Raw genomic sequence first — 15,576 nt, forward strand, 5'->3', positions numbered from 1 at the left:
TTGACTCAGTGGATAGAGCATTGGCCTGCAGAGGAAGGGTCTCCGGTTTGATTCCTGTCAAGTTGCAGGCTTCATCCTGACCCTGGTCAGGGCGCATGTGGGAGGCAACCAATCGATGTGTCTCTCTGTCTCTCCCCCTCCTTTCTACTCTTTCTAAAAATCAATGGAAAAATATCTTTGGGTGAGGATTAACAAACAAACAAAAGAATGGTCTCTTAGCCCTGGCCCGTGTGGCTCGGTTGGGTGTCGTCCCATGCACCAAAAGGTTGCTGGTTTCATTCCAGATCAGGGCACATGCCTTGGTTGTGATTACAAAATCCGAATTCATAAGGTGAGTCACACTGAAATCCACAACCACATGAAATTGCACCAATGTTCCCAAATGCGGATTGGCTCTTAACCGGTTAAAAATGCAGATTTTGTAATCAAAGAAAACATGATAATTTCAAGAGAAACATCAGAAGTGCTTTATTCAAAGTAATGTCCATCGCTAGCTACAAATTTGCCCCATCTTTTAGGTAATTTGTGGATACCGTCCCAATAGAACTTTTCTTGTTTTGAGGCAAACCATTCAGAGACCCAATTTTCCACTTCTTCGTATGTTTTGAAGTGCTGCTCAGAAAGTGCGTGTGCCATCGATCGGAACAAGTGGTCATCTGAAGGAGCTGGTCACAAGGCTTTAGCTGCACCCTGACTCTCAAATTTGCTTTCTATTCTAGCATCTCATCAGAGCTCGGCCTGACCACCTCCCGTATGAGTATCTGTAGCCCCAGGACACCTCCACGTGGATGAGCGTTTCCAAGAAATAGGCATTTACTTTCCCTCCAGCTTCCCCTTTCTGCACCCTAATTTCTTTCGGGGGGATGATTATTTTTCCAGTCACCCAGGCTTGAAACCCCAAGGTTATCTTTGACTCTTCCTTCTCCTCCAACGTAGATTCCGTATGTGTTGAATTCAGTGTAATCTAGTGAGTGGCCACGCCTGCAGCTTCCTGTATCTGTCCTTTCCCACGGACACCATCCTATTCCAGTGTGGACCACCTCTTGTCTGGTTTATGGCAACAGCCTATTACTTCTCCATCCTGCTGCTTAACACTGGTCTTTGGAGAGCATCAATTTCATCACATTTTTCTTGACACGGAATCTTTCAGTGACTTCCCATTTTCTGCAGGAAAAAATTTAGATTCTTTGGCCTGGCTGGCATTCCAGGCTCCCCATAATCTTGTGCAGCTGTGCTCCTGTATCACTCTTGCAGACCCTTCCTCCAGCCAACTGGGCCCTTTCGCTGACCTTAGAACAAGCCATACTCCTTCCTGATGTAAGCTCCTGGCATTCCTGCATGTCTCTCTTCCTCCTTTTCGCCAATCTCATTTCTCCTGCCCACTTTCAAGATTCAGCTCCAGTCCCACTCTGATCTTCCCCAGTCTTCAGCCTTCTCTTTTCCTGAATAATGCTTGGGGTCAGCACCCAGCCATGCCCCGGGTACAACTGTTGCGTGTGCATCTGTGTCTTCCCACTGGGACAGAAAGGCTTTCTCAGTCCCCAGCACCCTGTCATGAACACAGCTGGTGTTCGCTTCAAACAGCCACTCCCTGTTTATTGAGCACTCTCAGCCTGCATGGCACAGGGTTACACTTGTTTAACAAAGTGCTTCCTCAATGTAACCTCCTTTCCTTCCTGCTCTGGGAGAGGGCTTTAGAAATCGGGACAGTTCTGAAAAGACTGTAGGGGGCGGGATGCAGAGATTGGCCTCTGAGACCTGCCTGAGCCACTGGTCTCCGTCAGGCTCCCCCCACCTCAGTCTCTCCCCTCCCCTTGCTCTTGTCTCCCTGCCAAGCATGTTCCAGGAACCCTATCCAGGGCCCTTTGGTTCAGGTGGAAAGCCACTCCTTCTGCTGGCTCTCTGCTCCTCTTAACCCTGATGTTAATGTGGCACGTGTTTGTGCCTTTTATCTCATCTCCCCCTTCGTGTCAGCTAATGATTATTCAGAGGACTTAACCTAGTGTCCCTATCCCAAATCTGTGTCCATTTTCTTTAGGGCAAGGTCATGGGAGTGATGTCATGGTCATGTGACTGCTGCCTGTACTCATTCCCTCTGCTTCCCTGGTACTAACATTCCGAAAAGCAAATTGTGTAACCTGCCTCCAGCTCACCGGGACAGAGGCCTGAGCAGAAACGTAAGCCTCTTGTTGCTGCGTTAGGTGGGCAGTGGCCACTAGATTACACCTGATCTGTGCTAACTGCCTTTCCCCTCTCCCCTGTTTCTGCTGGCTTTCTCCCTGGATGCTCTCATTTGCCCTTGTCTATACAGTGAAGGCCAGGACTGAGCTGCAGGACTGGGGCCTTAGGCTCCTTAAGGGGTTGGGGTTCTTGGTTAGGTCCAGGTGGGGTATGCAGGCTGAGTAGGGAATAACTCCTGCTCTGCTCACAGATTTCATCCTGATGGCTGACTCTAAACCACTCCCCTCCCTTGACTGGGACCCCGTGGCTGCAGAAGCCTTGCTTCGGGACGTGTTTGGGGTTGTTGTGGATGAAGTCATTTGGAAAGGGACCAGTGCTTCCGAGAAGGTGAGTCCTTTCTCCCTGTTCTTTCTGCCCATCAACGCGGCTCAGAACTTTGCTCCCCCAACAAGACTTGTCCGCAGACTTCTCCCACTGCGTGCCTCAGGGATTGTATACTGGGTCTTACTGTGTTTATTTACCCTTGTTCGTGTGTTGCTTTAAAAACATTCCTGACTTGTTGCTTTAAGTGCATGTTGGTGGTGTCTTGTGTATACTGAGATGTGGTTTGGGCAGCAGTCAATAGAGTGTCTAAGGGCCCCCAGAATTTCCCACTTCTCCCCCTAGGTCTGCGAGTGGAAGGAGCCGGAGGAGCTGAAGCAGCTGCTGGATTTGGAGCTGCGGAGCCAGGGGGAGTCAAAGGAGCAAATCCTGGAGCGGTGCCAGGCTGTGATCCGCTACAGCGTGAAGACCTGTGGGTCCCGGGTTCTGGTGGGGAGAGTGTCTGGAGTTTGTACCCAGTTTGACTCTGAGCCCCCTGTCCCCTTCTCCAGGTCACCCTCGCTTCTTCAACCAGCTCTTCTCAGGGTTGGATCCCCATGCCCTGGCCGGGCGTATTGTCACCGAGAGCCTCAACACCAGCCAGTGAGACATGCCCAGGGCCCCTCCCACCACCCCTCGGAAGATATGGGTTTGCACATGCCTGGGGGGCGGGGAAGAAAATGATTTTTCCCTATCCCTGTTTTCTGGAAGTCTCTGCTGGCAGAGTCTTCCCCTTTGTGCCCTTCAGGCTCCCTTTCTCTAAGCTTTCTCCTGCCTCACCCTAGTTTGTTCTCATTCTAAAAAAAAATAAAAATCTATTAATTGATTTTTAGAGAAGGAGAAAGTGAGAGAGAGAAACATTGATTTGTTCCATTCCTGTATTCATTGGTTGATTTTTTTGTTGTTATTGTCAATCCTCACCTGAGGATATTTTTTCCATTGATTTTTTCAAGAGAGTGGAAGGAAGGGGGAGAGAGAGAGAGAAACATCGATGTGAGGGAGACACATTGGTTGACTCCCTCCTGTACCCACCCTGACCAGTACGTGCTCTTGACTGGGAATTGAACCCCCCAAAGCTCTAACCACTGAGAAACATTGGCCAGGGCCATTGGTTGATTCTTGTATGTGCCTAACTGAGTATCAAATTTGCAACCTTGGTGCTCTAATCAGCTGAGCTGCCCAACCAGGGCCTGTTCTCATTCTTGCTTCCTTGGTTCTTTGTCACCAACTCCTTCCTCTCTTTGGGCCCTTCCCTCACTCCTTTTCACCCCCTGCTCTCTCTGACTCCTCTGAGAGTCTCACCTGGCCTCCTTCCCTGTCCGCTCCCCTTTCTCATTGTCCCTTCTCCTGGCAGGTACACTTATGAAATCGCCCCCGTGTTTGTACTCATGGAAGAAGAGGTGCTGAAAAAGCTCCGGGCGTTGGTGGGCTGGAGCTCTGGGGATGGGGTCTTCTGCCCTGGTATGTGAGAAGGAGGGGTGTCTTTCTTTGGCCTTTTAAAGGGTTCTTCCTTTCTCACCATTCTCTTGCTCTAAGCTGGCAGGGCTTAGAGCTCTGTTTCCCCTCCAGCTAAGCTCTGACCACACCAGAAAGAGGCTGCCCAATACCCTGCCTCCCCGTTTGCCAAACAGTCCATGGGATCAGTGCCCCAGTGCCTGCTCTCTCCGGGTGGGGGCTGTCTTGGGGACAGCCCAGGATATGTAGGGGGTAGTCAGGGGATCTAGGTCCCTGGGCTGTTCTGGGCTATCGTGGCATTTGTAGAGACCTGGGAGCCAATCCTTCGTGTGTTTTTTTTATCAGTTCTTCTGGGTAGAGAGGTCAAGAGGGGCAAGCTCCAGTTTTGACCCACTGTCTGTCCCTCTTGCCGCCATCCCCTCCCTATGACAGGTGGCTCTATCTCCAACATGTATGCGGTGAACCTGGCCCGCTATCAGCGCTTTCCCGATTGCAAGCAGAAGGGCCTCCGGGCACTGCCACCCCTGGCCCTCTTCACAACGAAGGAGGTGGGGAAGAGGCACAGGCCTACCCTGGGCTCCTGATTCTAACCTCTAGCCAGTGAGTCCAAGATCTGTCAGGGTCTCTGCTGCCCAGTCCCATCTCTTCCAAGGCCAGCCTGCCCCCAATGTATGTGCTTCCTTCGAATCAGGGGCTCCCATCCACCTTGCCTTCAATTGTGGGGGAGGGAATAGGAAGGGGAAGCTAGTGAGGTGGACACAGTCCACACCCTTTCTACCTACAGGGTGGTTCTTGGACCAGCAGCATCAGTAGCACGGGGGCGTTTGTTAGAAATGCAGAATCTCAGGACTCACCCCAGAGTATCTGACTCTGCGTTTAATCAAAGACCCTGGCGATTTGAAGGCTCATGAATGCTTGAGAAGCCCAGGTCTACAGGATCTCACCTATTACATCTTACACTTGACTTCTATTAGTCTCTCTCTCCTCCCCATCCTCCCTGCCTCTCACCCTAGCCCAGGGGTGGGCAAACTTTTTGACTCGAGGGCCACAATGGGTTCTTAAACTGGGCCGGAGGGCCGGAACAAAAGCATGGATGGAGTGTTTGTGTGAACTAATATAAATTCAAAGTAAACATCATTACATAAAAGGGTACGGTCTTTTTTTTTTTTTTTTTTTTTAGTTTTATTCATTTCAAACGGGCCGGATCTGGCCTGCGGGCCGTAGTTTGCCCACGGCTGCCCTAGCCTGACATGCTGTCTGCCTTTCTCCACAGTGTCACTACTCCATCAAAAAAGGAGCTGCTTTCCTGGGACTTGGCACCGACAGTGTCCGAGTGGTCAAGGCAGATGAGAGGTGACGGTCCTGTCCTTGTGGCCCTGACCGGCTTGGTGCAGCATGCCTTCCTGCTGTGAGAAGCTCTGGCCGCAGGCCCACGCCTCTGGTGGACTTCTCTTCATTCTCTGTTTCTACACAATAGTTGCTTCTGTCTCTCAGTGCTAGAGTCTCCTGCCCTGTGCCCTGAGATGTCTTAGGGAAAAGATCAACACGGTGGCCTCTGTATTGCGAACCCCACATTACCCTGCTCTCAACACTTCCTAGCCTAGAGAGCAATCACTCCTTTACCCACTCGGTTTTCTTTTCCAGAGGGAAGATGATCCCTGAGGATCTGGAGAGGCAGATCAGCCTGGCCGAAGCTGAGGTGAGTGAGTGAGGGGTACCGGGGTGTGGTGGAGGTGGAGCTGGGCGTGTTTTTTTCTTGGAGGATTCTTTGGGCTCTCCCTGGTCAAGGCACCCTCATCCCTCTCCTTGATCTCGGTGCCTGCCTGCACTGAGAGAGCCTGAGGGCCAAGGACACTGCGGTCCTCTCAGGAACCTGCTGAGACCCACAGGCAGGAGCAGGATCGCATTACTGAGTGGAACTCCGAGGCGGCACCACAGAGAGGGTGCCGGCAGCCTGAGGTGTAGGGGGAAGGTTCCTGTGAGCTGAGGGTCGGTGCAGAGAGCTTGTGTGGGCCGGTGTGAGGAGTGCAGGCTGTGTGAAGTGGGAAGGGTGGAGGCCTCCACACGGGGGCTGTTGGACGGCTGCACCCACCTTGGAGGGCATTTTGGCACTATCTATAAATTGCAAATGTATCTGTCCACTGATTCAGAGTCCCACTGCTAGGATCTATTCTATAAATCATCATCACAGTACTTAGAATTCTGTGCACTGGAGCTAAGTGTAAAATTTTTAAAAATTTAATGTCTATCAATAGATAAATGATGATACCATATCTGTGTGTCTTGGTTTCTTCCTTTATAAAATGAGCATAATGTAGAAGTTATCACATAGGATCATTGTAAGGATTAAGTGAATTAATATATCTAAAGCATTTAGAGCCCATGAAGCACTATACATATTGGCCACCGTTATTGTTGTTATTATTATTGGAGTACTATGTAGACATTTAAAAGAATAAAGTGGGGATATAGATACTAACATCAAAATGCCTCCACCATATATTTAAGTCTGTTTACATATATAAAGTTTATATAGCAAATTGCAGTAAAGGAAGGACAGTGTGATGAGCCTGTTGTTACTGGGAACAATATGAATTTATTGACGTAGGGATGTTACCTCTAGTAGCAGTATGAGCAACAATTAGAACAGTAGAGTAGGCCCTGGCCGGGTAGCTCAGTTGGTTGGAGCGCCATCCTGATATACCAAGGTTTCGGGTTCAATCACCGGTCAGGGCACATACAAGAATCAACCAGTGGCCCTAGCTGGTTTGGCTCAGTGGATGGAGTGTTGGCCTGCGGACTGAAGGGTCTCTGGTTTGATTCCGGTTAGGGGCACATGCCTGGGTTGCGGGCTCCATCCCCAGTAGTGGGTGTGCAGGAGGGAGCTGATCAATGATTCTCTCTCATCATTGATGTTTCTATCTCTCTCTTCCTCTCCCTTATTCTCTGAAATCAATAAAAATATATTTTTTTAAAAAAGAATCAACCAATGAATGTATAAGTGGAACAACAAATTGTTGTTTCCCCACTCTTCTCTCCCTTCCTCTCTCTCTAAAATCAATTTAAAAAAATAGAACAGTGGGGTATCACTTTTATTGGATAAACTTTTTTGGGTAATGGCTTTTTATTTTTTATTATTTACTTACTTATTTTTAAAATATTTTAGTTGATTTCAAAGTGCCTGGAGCCTGGGGATGTCCCCTGACCGGGAATCAAACCATGACCTCCTGGCTAATAGGTCAATGCTCAACCACTGAGCCATGCCGGCGGGCCTGGGTAATAGCTTTTTTGAAAAAAAAATATTTTGTTATTAATTTCATAGAGGAAGGGAGAGGGAGAGAGATATAGAAGCATCAATGATGGGAGAGAATCATTGGTTGGCTGCCTTCTGTATGCCTTCCACTGAGAATTGAGCCGGCAACCCAGGCATGTTCCCTGACCGGAAGTCGAACCATGACCTCTTGGTTCATAGGTCATTGTTCAACCACTGAGTCATGCTGGTCAGGCGGTAATAGCTTTCTTTATTAAGATAGAATTACATTCTCATGCCATACAATTTACCCACTTATAGTATACAATTCAGTGGTTTTCAACATATTTACAGAGTTGTGCAACCATCAGTACAATAAATATTAGAATATTTTCATCACTCTCAAAAGAAACCCCATATCTTTTAGCCATCAATCTCCAATATTCCCATACTTCTTTCCCATTAGGAAACCACAAATCTACGTGCTGTCTCTATGGATTTATCTATTCTGGATTTTTCATAGAAATGGAATCATCCTATACATGGTTTTTGTAATGGACTTCTTTTGCTTAGCATGTTTTCAAGGTTCATTCATATTGTAGCATGTACCAGTTCTTCATTCTTTCTTATTGCTAAATAATATCCCATTCTATAGATATACCACACTTTATTTATCAATTTCTTAGTTGATGGACATTTGGGTTATTTCTAGTTTGGGGATATTATAAGTAGTGCTGCTCTAAACATTTGTGTACAAGTTTTTATGTGAACATATTTTTTTTTAAATTTCTTCTGGTTATATACCTGGTAGTGGAATGGCTAAGCCATATGGTAATTCTATATTTAACCTTTGAGGAACCACCAGACTGTTTTTCAGAGTGACTGCTCCAGTGTATAATCCCACCAGCACTGTATAGAAGGGTTCCAATTTCTCCTCGTCCTCATTGGCACCTGTTACTTCTCTCTCTGATTATAGCTATCTTAGTGGGTGTGAAGTGGCATCTTGCTGTGGTTTTGATTAGTATTTCCCTTATGACTAATGATGTTGAGCATCCTGTCATGTGCTTATTCTTTTCCATTCTAGATATAAATCTCTTATCAGATACATGATTTGCAAATATCTTCTTCCAGTGTCTACATTGTTTATTCACATTCTTGAGGGTGTCCTTTGAAGCACGAAAGTTTTATATTTGATGAGGTCCAATTTATTTTTTCTTTGGTTGCTTGTGTTGTTTTTTAAATTGATTTCAGAGAGGAAAGGAGAGGGAGAGTGAGAGAGAAACATCAATGATGAGAGAGAATCACTGATCGGCTGCCTTCTGCTCAAGTGGGAATCAAGCCTGCAACCCGGGCACGTGCCCTGACTGGGAATCGAACTGTGACCTCCCGGTTCATAGGTCGTAGGTCAACACTCAATCAGTGAGCCGCTGCAGCTGGGCTCTGATTGACTTTTTAATATGCTCTTACACCCTGCAAACTTGCCGAACTCATTTATTAATTCTAATGTGTTTGTTGTTGTTAATCCTCACCTGAGGATATTTTTTCCATTGATTTTTAGAGAGTGGAAGGGATGGAGGGAAGGAGGGGAGAGACAGAGAGACTTGACCAGGAATCCAACAGGCAACCCTTTCCGTGCATGGCCCTATGTTCTCATCACCAAGCCACACTGGCTAAGGCTAATTCTAATAGTTGTTTTAGCGGATTCCTTAGGATTTTATAGATACAATATCATGTTATCTGTAAACAGAGATCTTTTTTTTTTCCTTTTCAATCTGGATGCCTCTTATTTTTTTACCTAATGGCCCCGCTAGAACCTCAGTACCATGTTGAATAAAAGTGAGGAGAGGGGGTATCCTTGTCTTGTTTCTGATCTTAGGGTGAAGGCTTTTAGTCTTTCACCATTGAGTATAATGTTAGCTGTGGTTTGTATTTTTTTTTTGTATGTTTTGTGTTTTTTATTTTAGAGACAGAGGAAGGGAGAGAGAGAGAAACATCAATGTGAGAGAAGCATTGACCAGTTGCCTCCTGTATGCACCCCAACTAGGGATCGAACCCACAACCTAGGTATGTGCCTGACCTGGAATCGAACCCACATCATTTTGATATACGGATAACACTCCAACAAGTGAGCCAGCTGGGCTGGCTGTGGTTTCTGTAGTTGCTCTTTATCAGGGTGAGAAGGTTCCCTTCAATTTCTAGATTGTTGAGTATTTTTATCATAAAGGAGTGTTGGAATTTTCTCAGATGTTTTTCTGTTTCTATTGAGATGATCGATAGACCACATTGGGATGTGTTTTCCGCCCTTTTCCTATTGATAGGGTATATTTGGGTGTATTATTCTAATTGAATTTTGGGTATTAACCCAAGCTTGCACTCCTGGAACAAATCCCATTTTGCCATGGTGTCTTGTTCTCTTTATGTTGTTACTTCAGTTTGCTGGTGTCTTTCAGATTTTATATCTGTGTTCATAGGAGATGTTATCTGTAGTTTTCTTGTGATGTTTTGTCTGGTTGAAGTAGCAGGTTAATACTTGCCTCATTGGATGAATTCAGGAGTGTTTCCTCCTCTCTCTCTTTTTTTTTAGAAGTCAGTGAAGAACTGATATCGCTTCTTTTTTAAATGTTTGGTAGAATTGACAAGTGAAGCCATTTGGGCCTGGGTTTTTCTTTGTGACATTTTTTTTTAAACTATTAACTCAATTTATTTTTTAAAAAAAGATATTTTTATTGATTTCAGAGAGGAAGGGAGAGGGAAAGAGAGATAGAAACATCAGTGATGAGAGAGAATCATAGACCAGCTGCCTCCTGCATGCCCCACACTGGGGATTGCCCCACAACTCGGGCATGTGACCTGACTGGGAATCAAACCGTGACCTCCTGGTTCATAGGTAGACGCTCAACCACTGAGCCACACCTGCTGGGTTCAATTTCTTTATAAACTTTTGTACTACTAGAAATTATAAAATATCATTTGATTTTCCAGTAAGGCATTAAAATTTTTTGAAAGAGTATGAGTTTTGGAGATAGACCACCAGACAGATCTAGGTTTGGGTTCCATCTCTGGAGCTTCAGCTTGGGGGCAGGTTTCTTCACACCTCTGAATCTCAGTGTCCTCACCTGCAAATTAAAGGGGACGGTAGTACCTTGTAAGGTTGAAAGGACCCAGGTCAGGCATGCGGAGAGTTCAGAGCTGGGCTCTAGCAACCAGGCTCTGGGTTGCTTTTTGGATGCACAGCCTCTTTCTCTCTCTGCATTTTTGCATTAGGGTGCTGTGCCGTTCCTGGTCAGTGCCACCTCTGGGACCACTGTTCTGGGGGCCTTTGATCCCCTGGAAGCAATTGCTGACGTGTGCCAGCGTCGTGGACTGTGGCTGCACGTGGACGTGAGTAGGACTTGGGCCTGAGGGTGGGGTGGGCTGAGCTGAGGCCAAGCCCGTGCTGTTCCTTCTGCTACACAGGCCGCCTGGGGTGGAAGCGTCCTGCTGTCACAGACACACAGACATCTCCTGGATGGGATCCAGAGGTGCCTACAGCCCCTGTTCCCTGCATCCCACTTTTCAAATGCTTGATCCAGAGAATAGTCATGGTCAGAAAGCTTTCAATGGCAGTGGGCAAGGAGGTTGGTGGGAGGGGTTTGGCGAGATGGCTGACTGGGGCTGGAGTTCAGGTGGCAGACATAGCAATTCTCCCTGGCTGCTGGGCGGGGGTGAGGCGGAAGCTCCTTTTACTGAGGTCTGGAAAGGGAAGGCAGCTTGGCTGGGCAGCTTGAGGAAGAGCCAGCTCACCCAGCTTTGCTGTGCCCACCCCAGGGCTGACTCCGTGGCCTGGAACCCCCACAAGCTCCTCACAGCAGGCCTGCAGTGCTCAGCTCTCCTTCTCCGTGACACTACGGTGAGCCTTCCCCAGCCCTGGCCTGGTCCCTGCTCTCACCTTAGACCTTGTCTTCTTTTCTATCCAACCTTAGAGGGGTCCTGGCCTTGCTGTGTTCTACTTACCATCCCATCTGAAGCTGCATATCTGTGGCCACCCTAACTCCCTGTAGTGGGTTCTCACTCCCCCGTGGCCTGTCTTCAGGCAAAGGAAAAGTTTCCAGCTTGAAGTTGCAATTGAAGGGATCCTGGGTTGAGTTTGGGAAGAACTCTGGGTGTTAGGAGAAAACCCAGAGAAAGGGGTCTGAGTCAGCTGGCAGCTATCCCATCAGTACCGCCTGGTCCAGGGAAAGGAATGGGTAGACTGAGCTAAGAAAGCGCTAGAGGAAACCTGGGTGGGGAGCGTGGGGTCTGACAGTCTCTCACCCCACCCACAGAATCTGCTCAAGCGCTGCCACGGGTCCCAGGCCAGCTACCTCTTCCAGCAGGACAAGTTCTACGACGTGGCCCTGGACACGGGAGACAAGGTGGTGCAGTGTGGCCGCCGGGTGGACTGTCTGAAGTTGTGGCTCATGTGGAAGGCACAGGGCGGGCAAGGGCTGGAGCGGCGTGTCAACCAGGCCTTTGCCCTTGCCCGGTAGGAGTGGAGGGTGGTTCCAGTTCTCCTCCCCAGGTCCCTTCCCCAAAGCCTTTTGCTGCTGTCAGTGCCTCTCCAGTCATTTTCTGGGTCTTTTGTTTTCTTCCCCCTCCTCCTGTGATTGCTCACTCTCCGTTTGAAGATACCTGGCGGAGGAGATGAAGAAGCGGGAAGGATTTGAGTTGGTCATGGAGGTATGGCCTCCCCCAGTGATGGCGAACCTGTGACACGCGTGTCAGAGGTGACACGCGAACTTATTTTTTGGTTGATTTTTCTTTGTTAAATGGCATTGAAATATATAAAATAAATATCAAAAATATAAATCTTTGTTTTACTATGGTTGCAAATATCAAAAAATTTCTATATGTGACACGGCACCAGAGTTAAGTTAGGGTTTTTCAGAATGCTGACACGCCGAGCTCAAAAGGTTCGCCATCACTGACCTACCCTGTTCTCTTTGTTCCCATGTCCTCGTAGTCTGTCCTACACGCAAAGCCCTGCTGGACGCAGAGGAGCAGTGAGAGGGGACACTTTCTCAGCTCACACCTTTCTCTTCCTCATTCCTTCCAGCCAGAGTTTGTCAATGTGTGTTTCTGGTTTGTGCCTCCCAGCCTGCGGGGCAAGCAGGAGAGTCTGGATTACAGTGAAAGGCTGGCTAAGGTAGGCTTTCTCCTCCCTGGGGCTCTGGTTAACCTAGTTGAGCAAATGGATGCAGCTGATGTGTTTCTGCCCCCTGCTGGCTGTGGGTGGCATGGCAGGTCCTTTGGCTGGTTTCCTGCTCCTGAGCTGGGCACTGAACTGGAAAACACCAACTTGTCCTCATTTCTCAGGGATATGGATGGAGAATCGGGACTGTTTCTGGAAAGTAAGCAGAAGATAGAGAGGGCATTACAGATAAGTTGCCAGTGTACATAGACCCCTGTGCTGGGAGTTGTACTGGGAGCTCAGGTCTGGGACAGAGAGCTTTACTCACTGATACTGGAGAAAAACAACCAGTAAGGCCAGTCCAGACCTGCCTCCTGGAGCTGAGAAGATATGTCCTACATCCCTTTGATAGGTTGGTGGTAGGTGCTGCAGATGACCTGAAAGGACAAGATTGTTCTTGCCCTTAAGGAATAATATTAGGAAAATAAGAGTTACCTATTTGAAACCAGTATGTTCACAGAAATCCTGTAAATATGCATGTTAGGTCACAGAGTACAGAGCAAAAATATTACAGGAATTCAGAGAGGGGAGAAGGTGATAAGGATGACAGAGGCTTGAAGTTAGACTAAAACAGTGTTGGGAGTCAGGGAAAAGTTAGGATTTGACAGAAAATGTGACAACCTGGAGATAAGTGAGATAAGGAATAAAGCAGATGGTAGAGAAGGACAAGCAGGTTGGACATGGTGGAAAAGGTAAACTGGGGCCGAGGTCAGGATCTCAGCAATGAGCTGCCTCCGGAAGGTGGCTGGGGCGGAGGGAAATGCACCTTGGGTAACTCACTGGCCAGGAAGTTACCTGGCCCAGCCCTCACCTGACCCCAGGCTGCAGCTAGACGCTCTCTGTATCCTTCCACAGGTGGCCCCAGTACTCAAGGAGCGCATGGTGAAGGAGGGCTCCATGATGATCGGCTACCAGCCCCATGGGACCCGGGGCAATTTTTTCCGCTTGATCGTGGCCAACCCCGCGCTGACCCAGGCCGACATGGACTTCCTCCTCAACGAGCTGGAACGGCTAGGCCAGGACCTCTGAGTCCTCCTTTCACTGTTGGCCTTGACCCTCCTTCCTCCCCTCTGGCTCTGCGTATCCCCTCCCCGTGTTCCCAGACCAATCTTTTTAGGAAACAGAGTGGCTGTAATAACGTTTATATCCTTTGACCTACTAACTCTCCTCTTAAATATGTGATATTAGGAGAATGTTTAATAAACTACAGAGTATTCTTATGATAGAATGTTAGGCTGCCTTTAGAATTATGTTTACAAAAAGGGTGTTTATTGATATGAGAAAAATAATTTTAATATAATGTTGAAAAATCTGGATATAGTACTTTATATATTATAATATCTGAGCTATATTAAAACATACATAGAAAAAGACTGATGAAATATGCCAAAACGTTAATAGTTTTACCTCAGATGGTATTACAGGCACTTTAGAAATTAACTTCTTACTCTGGCCAGTATGAATTGGTTGGGTATTGTCCCATGTACCAAAAGGTTGCAGGTTTGATTCCTGGTAGGGGGCGTGCAGGAGGCAGCCGATCGATGTTATGCTCTCACATGAATGTTTCTCTCTCTCTCTCCCTCTCTAAAAAGTAAAAATAAATTTAACTTTTCATGCCTTTTGTGCTCCCTCCTTTTATCATAAAATGAATATGCATTACTCTTACAATAGAAAAATGATAAAGTTAAAATTTCAACTATATTATTTTGGTATGATTAGGAGTTTGTTACCTTTCAAGCAAGTAATGGAGAATACAAATTAAATTTTTTTTAAGGCAGTGAAAGATCCCAAAAATCTTTAGTGGGAGGGGAAAGGCCCAAAGTGGAGGCACTCTAAAATTAATTGTACTTTAGTGACATCGAAACAAAATGGGCACTGACGGTATCTTGAGACCAGAGCCTTATCCACTTACACTTAAAAATTCTCACCAGCTTGGCTGGGGTAGCTCAGTGGTTGAGCATCGACCTATGAACCAGGAGGTCATAATTGGATTCCTGGTCAGGGCACATGCCTGGGTTGTGGGTTTGATCCCCAGGCAGCCAGTCCATGATTCTCATCATTGATGTTTTTATCTCTGAAATCAATAAAAATATATTTTTTAAAAATCCTTGCCAACAAAAAAAGAAAAAATTTTCTTTTGTAATTTAAACAGAAATAAAAAAGAAAAACACACCCCAGAAAACCAAGTTAAAAGACAGCAACCAAACCACTGTTACGTCTCCTGTTATTGCTACTGTCCTACGTAAAAACACTCATTTTACACTTACAGTTCCGGGCTGGTGTTGCTCAGTCCCTTTTTGGGAAAGGCGTTCAGTTACACAAGTTACTAAGGACAAGTGGCAAGTCTACCAGAACTTTCTGTTATTTCCAATTCCTAAAAATACCATTTATGAAAACAATAACATGGTCATGTAAAAGTCATCCAAAGTTATTTTCAAAGGCAAATAGAAACTGTCCAAACCATAGCAAAAGAACATCCGAATCGCAGGCCCAATTCTCTTGACCATTTTGGGGGGGTAGGAGAACATTTCTATTAATAAATTAATAATTCCCCTATAAACTTGTTATTGTTACAAATGGTATTTTAATATCTTCCAAGTAATAAAATCATTTTGAGAGTATTAATAATTTGAACTCCAAGCTCTAATCTTAGAGGTCTATAGTCCTAGCCGGTTTGGCTCAGTGGATAGAGCGTCAGCCTGTGGACCAAAGGATCCCGGGTTCGATTCTGGTCAAGGACATGTACCTTGGTTGCAGGCTTCTCCCGGCCTGGGCCTTGGTCAGTACAGGAGGCAACCAATCGATGTGTTTCTCTCACATCGATGTTTCTGTCTTTTCCTCTCTCTTCCACTCTCTCTAATATCAATGGAAAAATATTCTTGGGTGAGGATTAAAAAAAAAAAAGGTCTGTATATCTACAAAATGTCTTAAATATAGTTTTTAAAAAAAAACTAAAAAAAACAAACTAAAAAAAATCATTATTTCATTATTTTCAACTCAAAGCAAAGCCAGAAAGCAAAAATAAAAACAAAATCTTCAAAATTTCTTGAATCATCTCCATTTGAGAAATATTTTTAAGAGAAGGAAGACCGGAAAGACAGGACATAAAATCAGCTAGTCA

General features: G+C 46.4%; 1 protein-coding gene across 12 annotated transcripts in view; it reads left to right on the plus strand.

Annotated features, from left to right (window-relative positions):
• The window catches only part of CSAD (cysteine sulfinic acid decarboxylase), a 24,432-nt gene extending 9,988 nt beyond the window's left edge, over window positions 1-14,444 (plus strand). For 3 of the 12 annotated variants that reach the window (XM_036298398.1, XM_036298397.1, XM_036298396.1), the window contains exons 2-16: window positions 2,039-2,177; window positions 2,432-2,568; window positions 2,848-2,974; window positions 3,054-3,144; window positions 3,896-4,002; window positions 4,429-4,544; window positions 5,270-5,349; window positions 5,641-5,695; window positions 10,511-10,627; window positions 10,703-10,767; window positions 11,054-11,135; window positions 11,551-11,750; window positions 11,893-11,944; window positions 12,321-12,410; window positions 13,311-14,440. In XM_036298398.1, the coding sequence (XP_036154291.1) occupies window positions 2,443-2,568; window positions 2,848-2,974; window positions 3,054-3,144; window positions 3,896-4,002; window positions 4,429-4,544; window positions 5,270-5,349; window positions 5,641-5,695; window positions 10,511-10,627; window positions 10,703-10,767; window positions 11,054-11,135; window positions 11,551-11,750; window positions 11,893-11,944; window positions 12,321-12,410; window positions 13,311-13,484 (1,482 nt within the window). In that variant the 5' untranslated portion in view covers window positions 2,039-2,177; window positions 2,432-2,442 and the 3' untranslated portion in view covers window positions 13,485-14,440. The other 9 variants (XM_036298403.1, XM_036298395.1, XR_004965913.1 and 6 more) reach the window with 8 other exon arrangements.
• The last annotated feature ends 1,132 nt before the right edge of the window (window positions 14,445-15,576 follow it).

Source organism: Myotis myotis, unplaced genomic scaffold, assembly GCF_014108235.1.
Source record: "Myotis myotis isolate mMyoMyo1 unplaced genomic scaffold, mMyoMyo1.p scaffold_m19_p_3, whole genome shotgun sequence".
Taxonomy (NCBI): Eukaryota; Metazoa; Chordata; class Mammalia; order Chiroptera; family Vespertilionidae; genus Myotis; species Myotis myotis.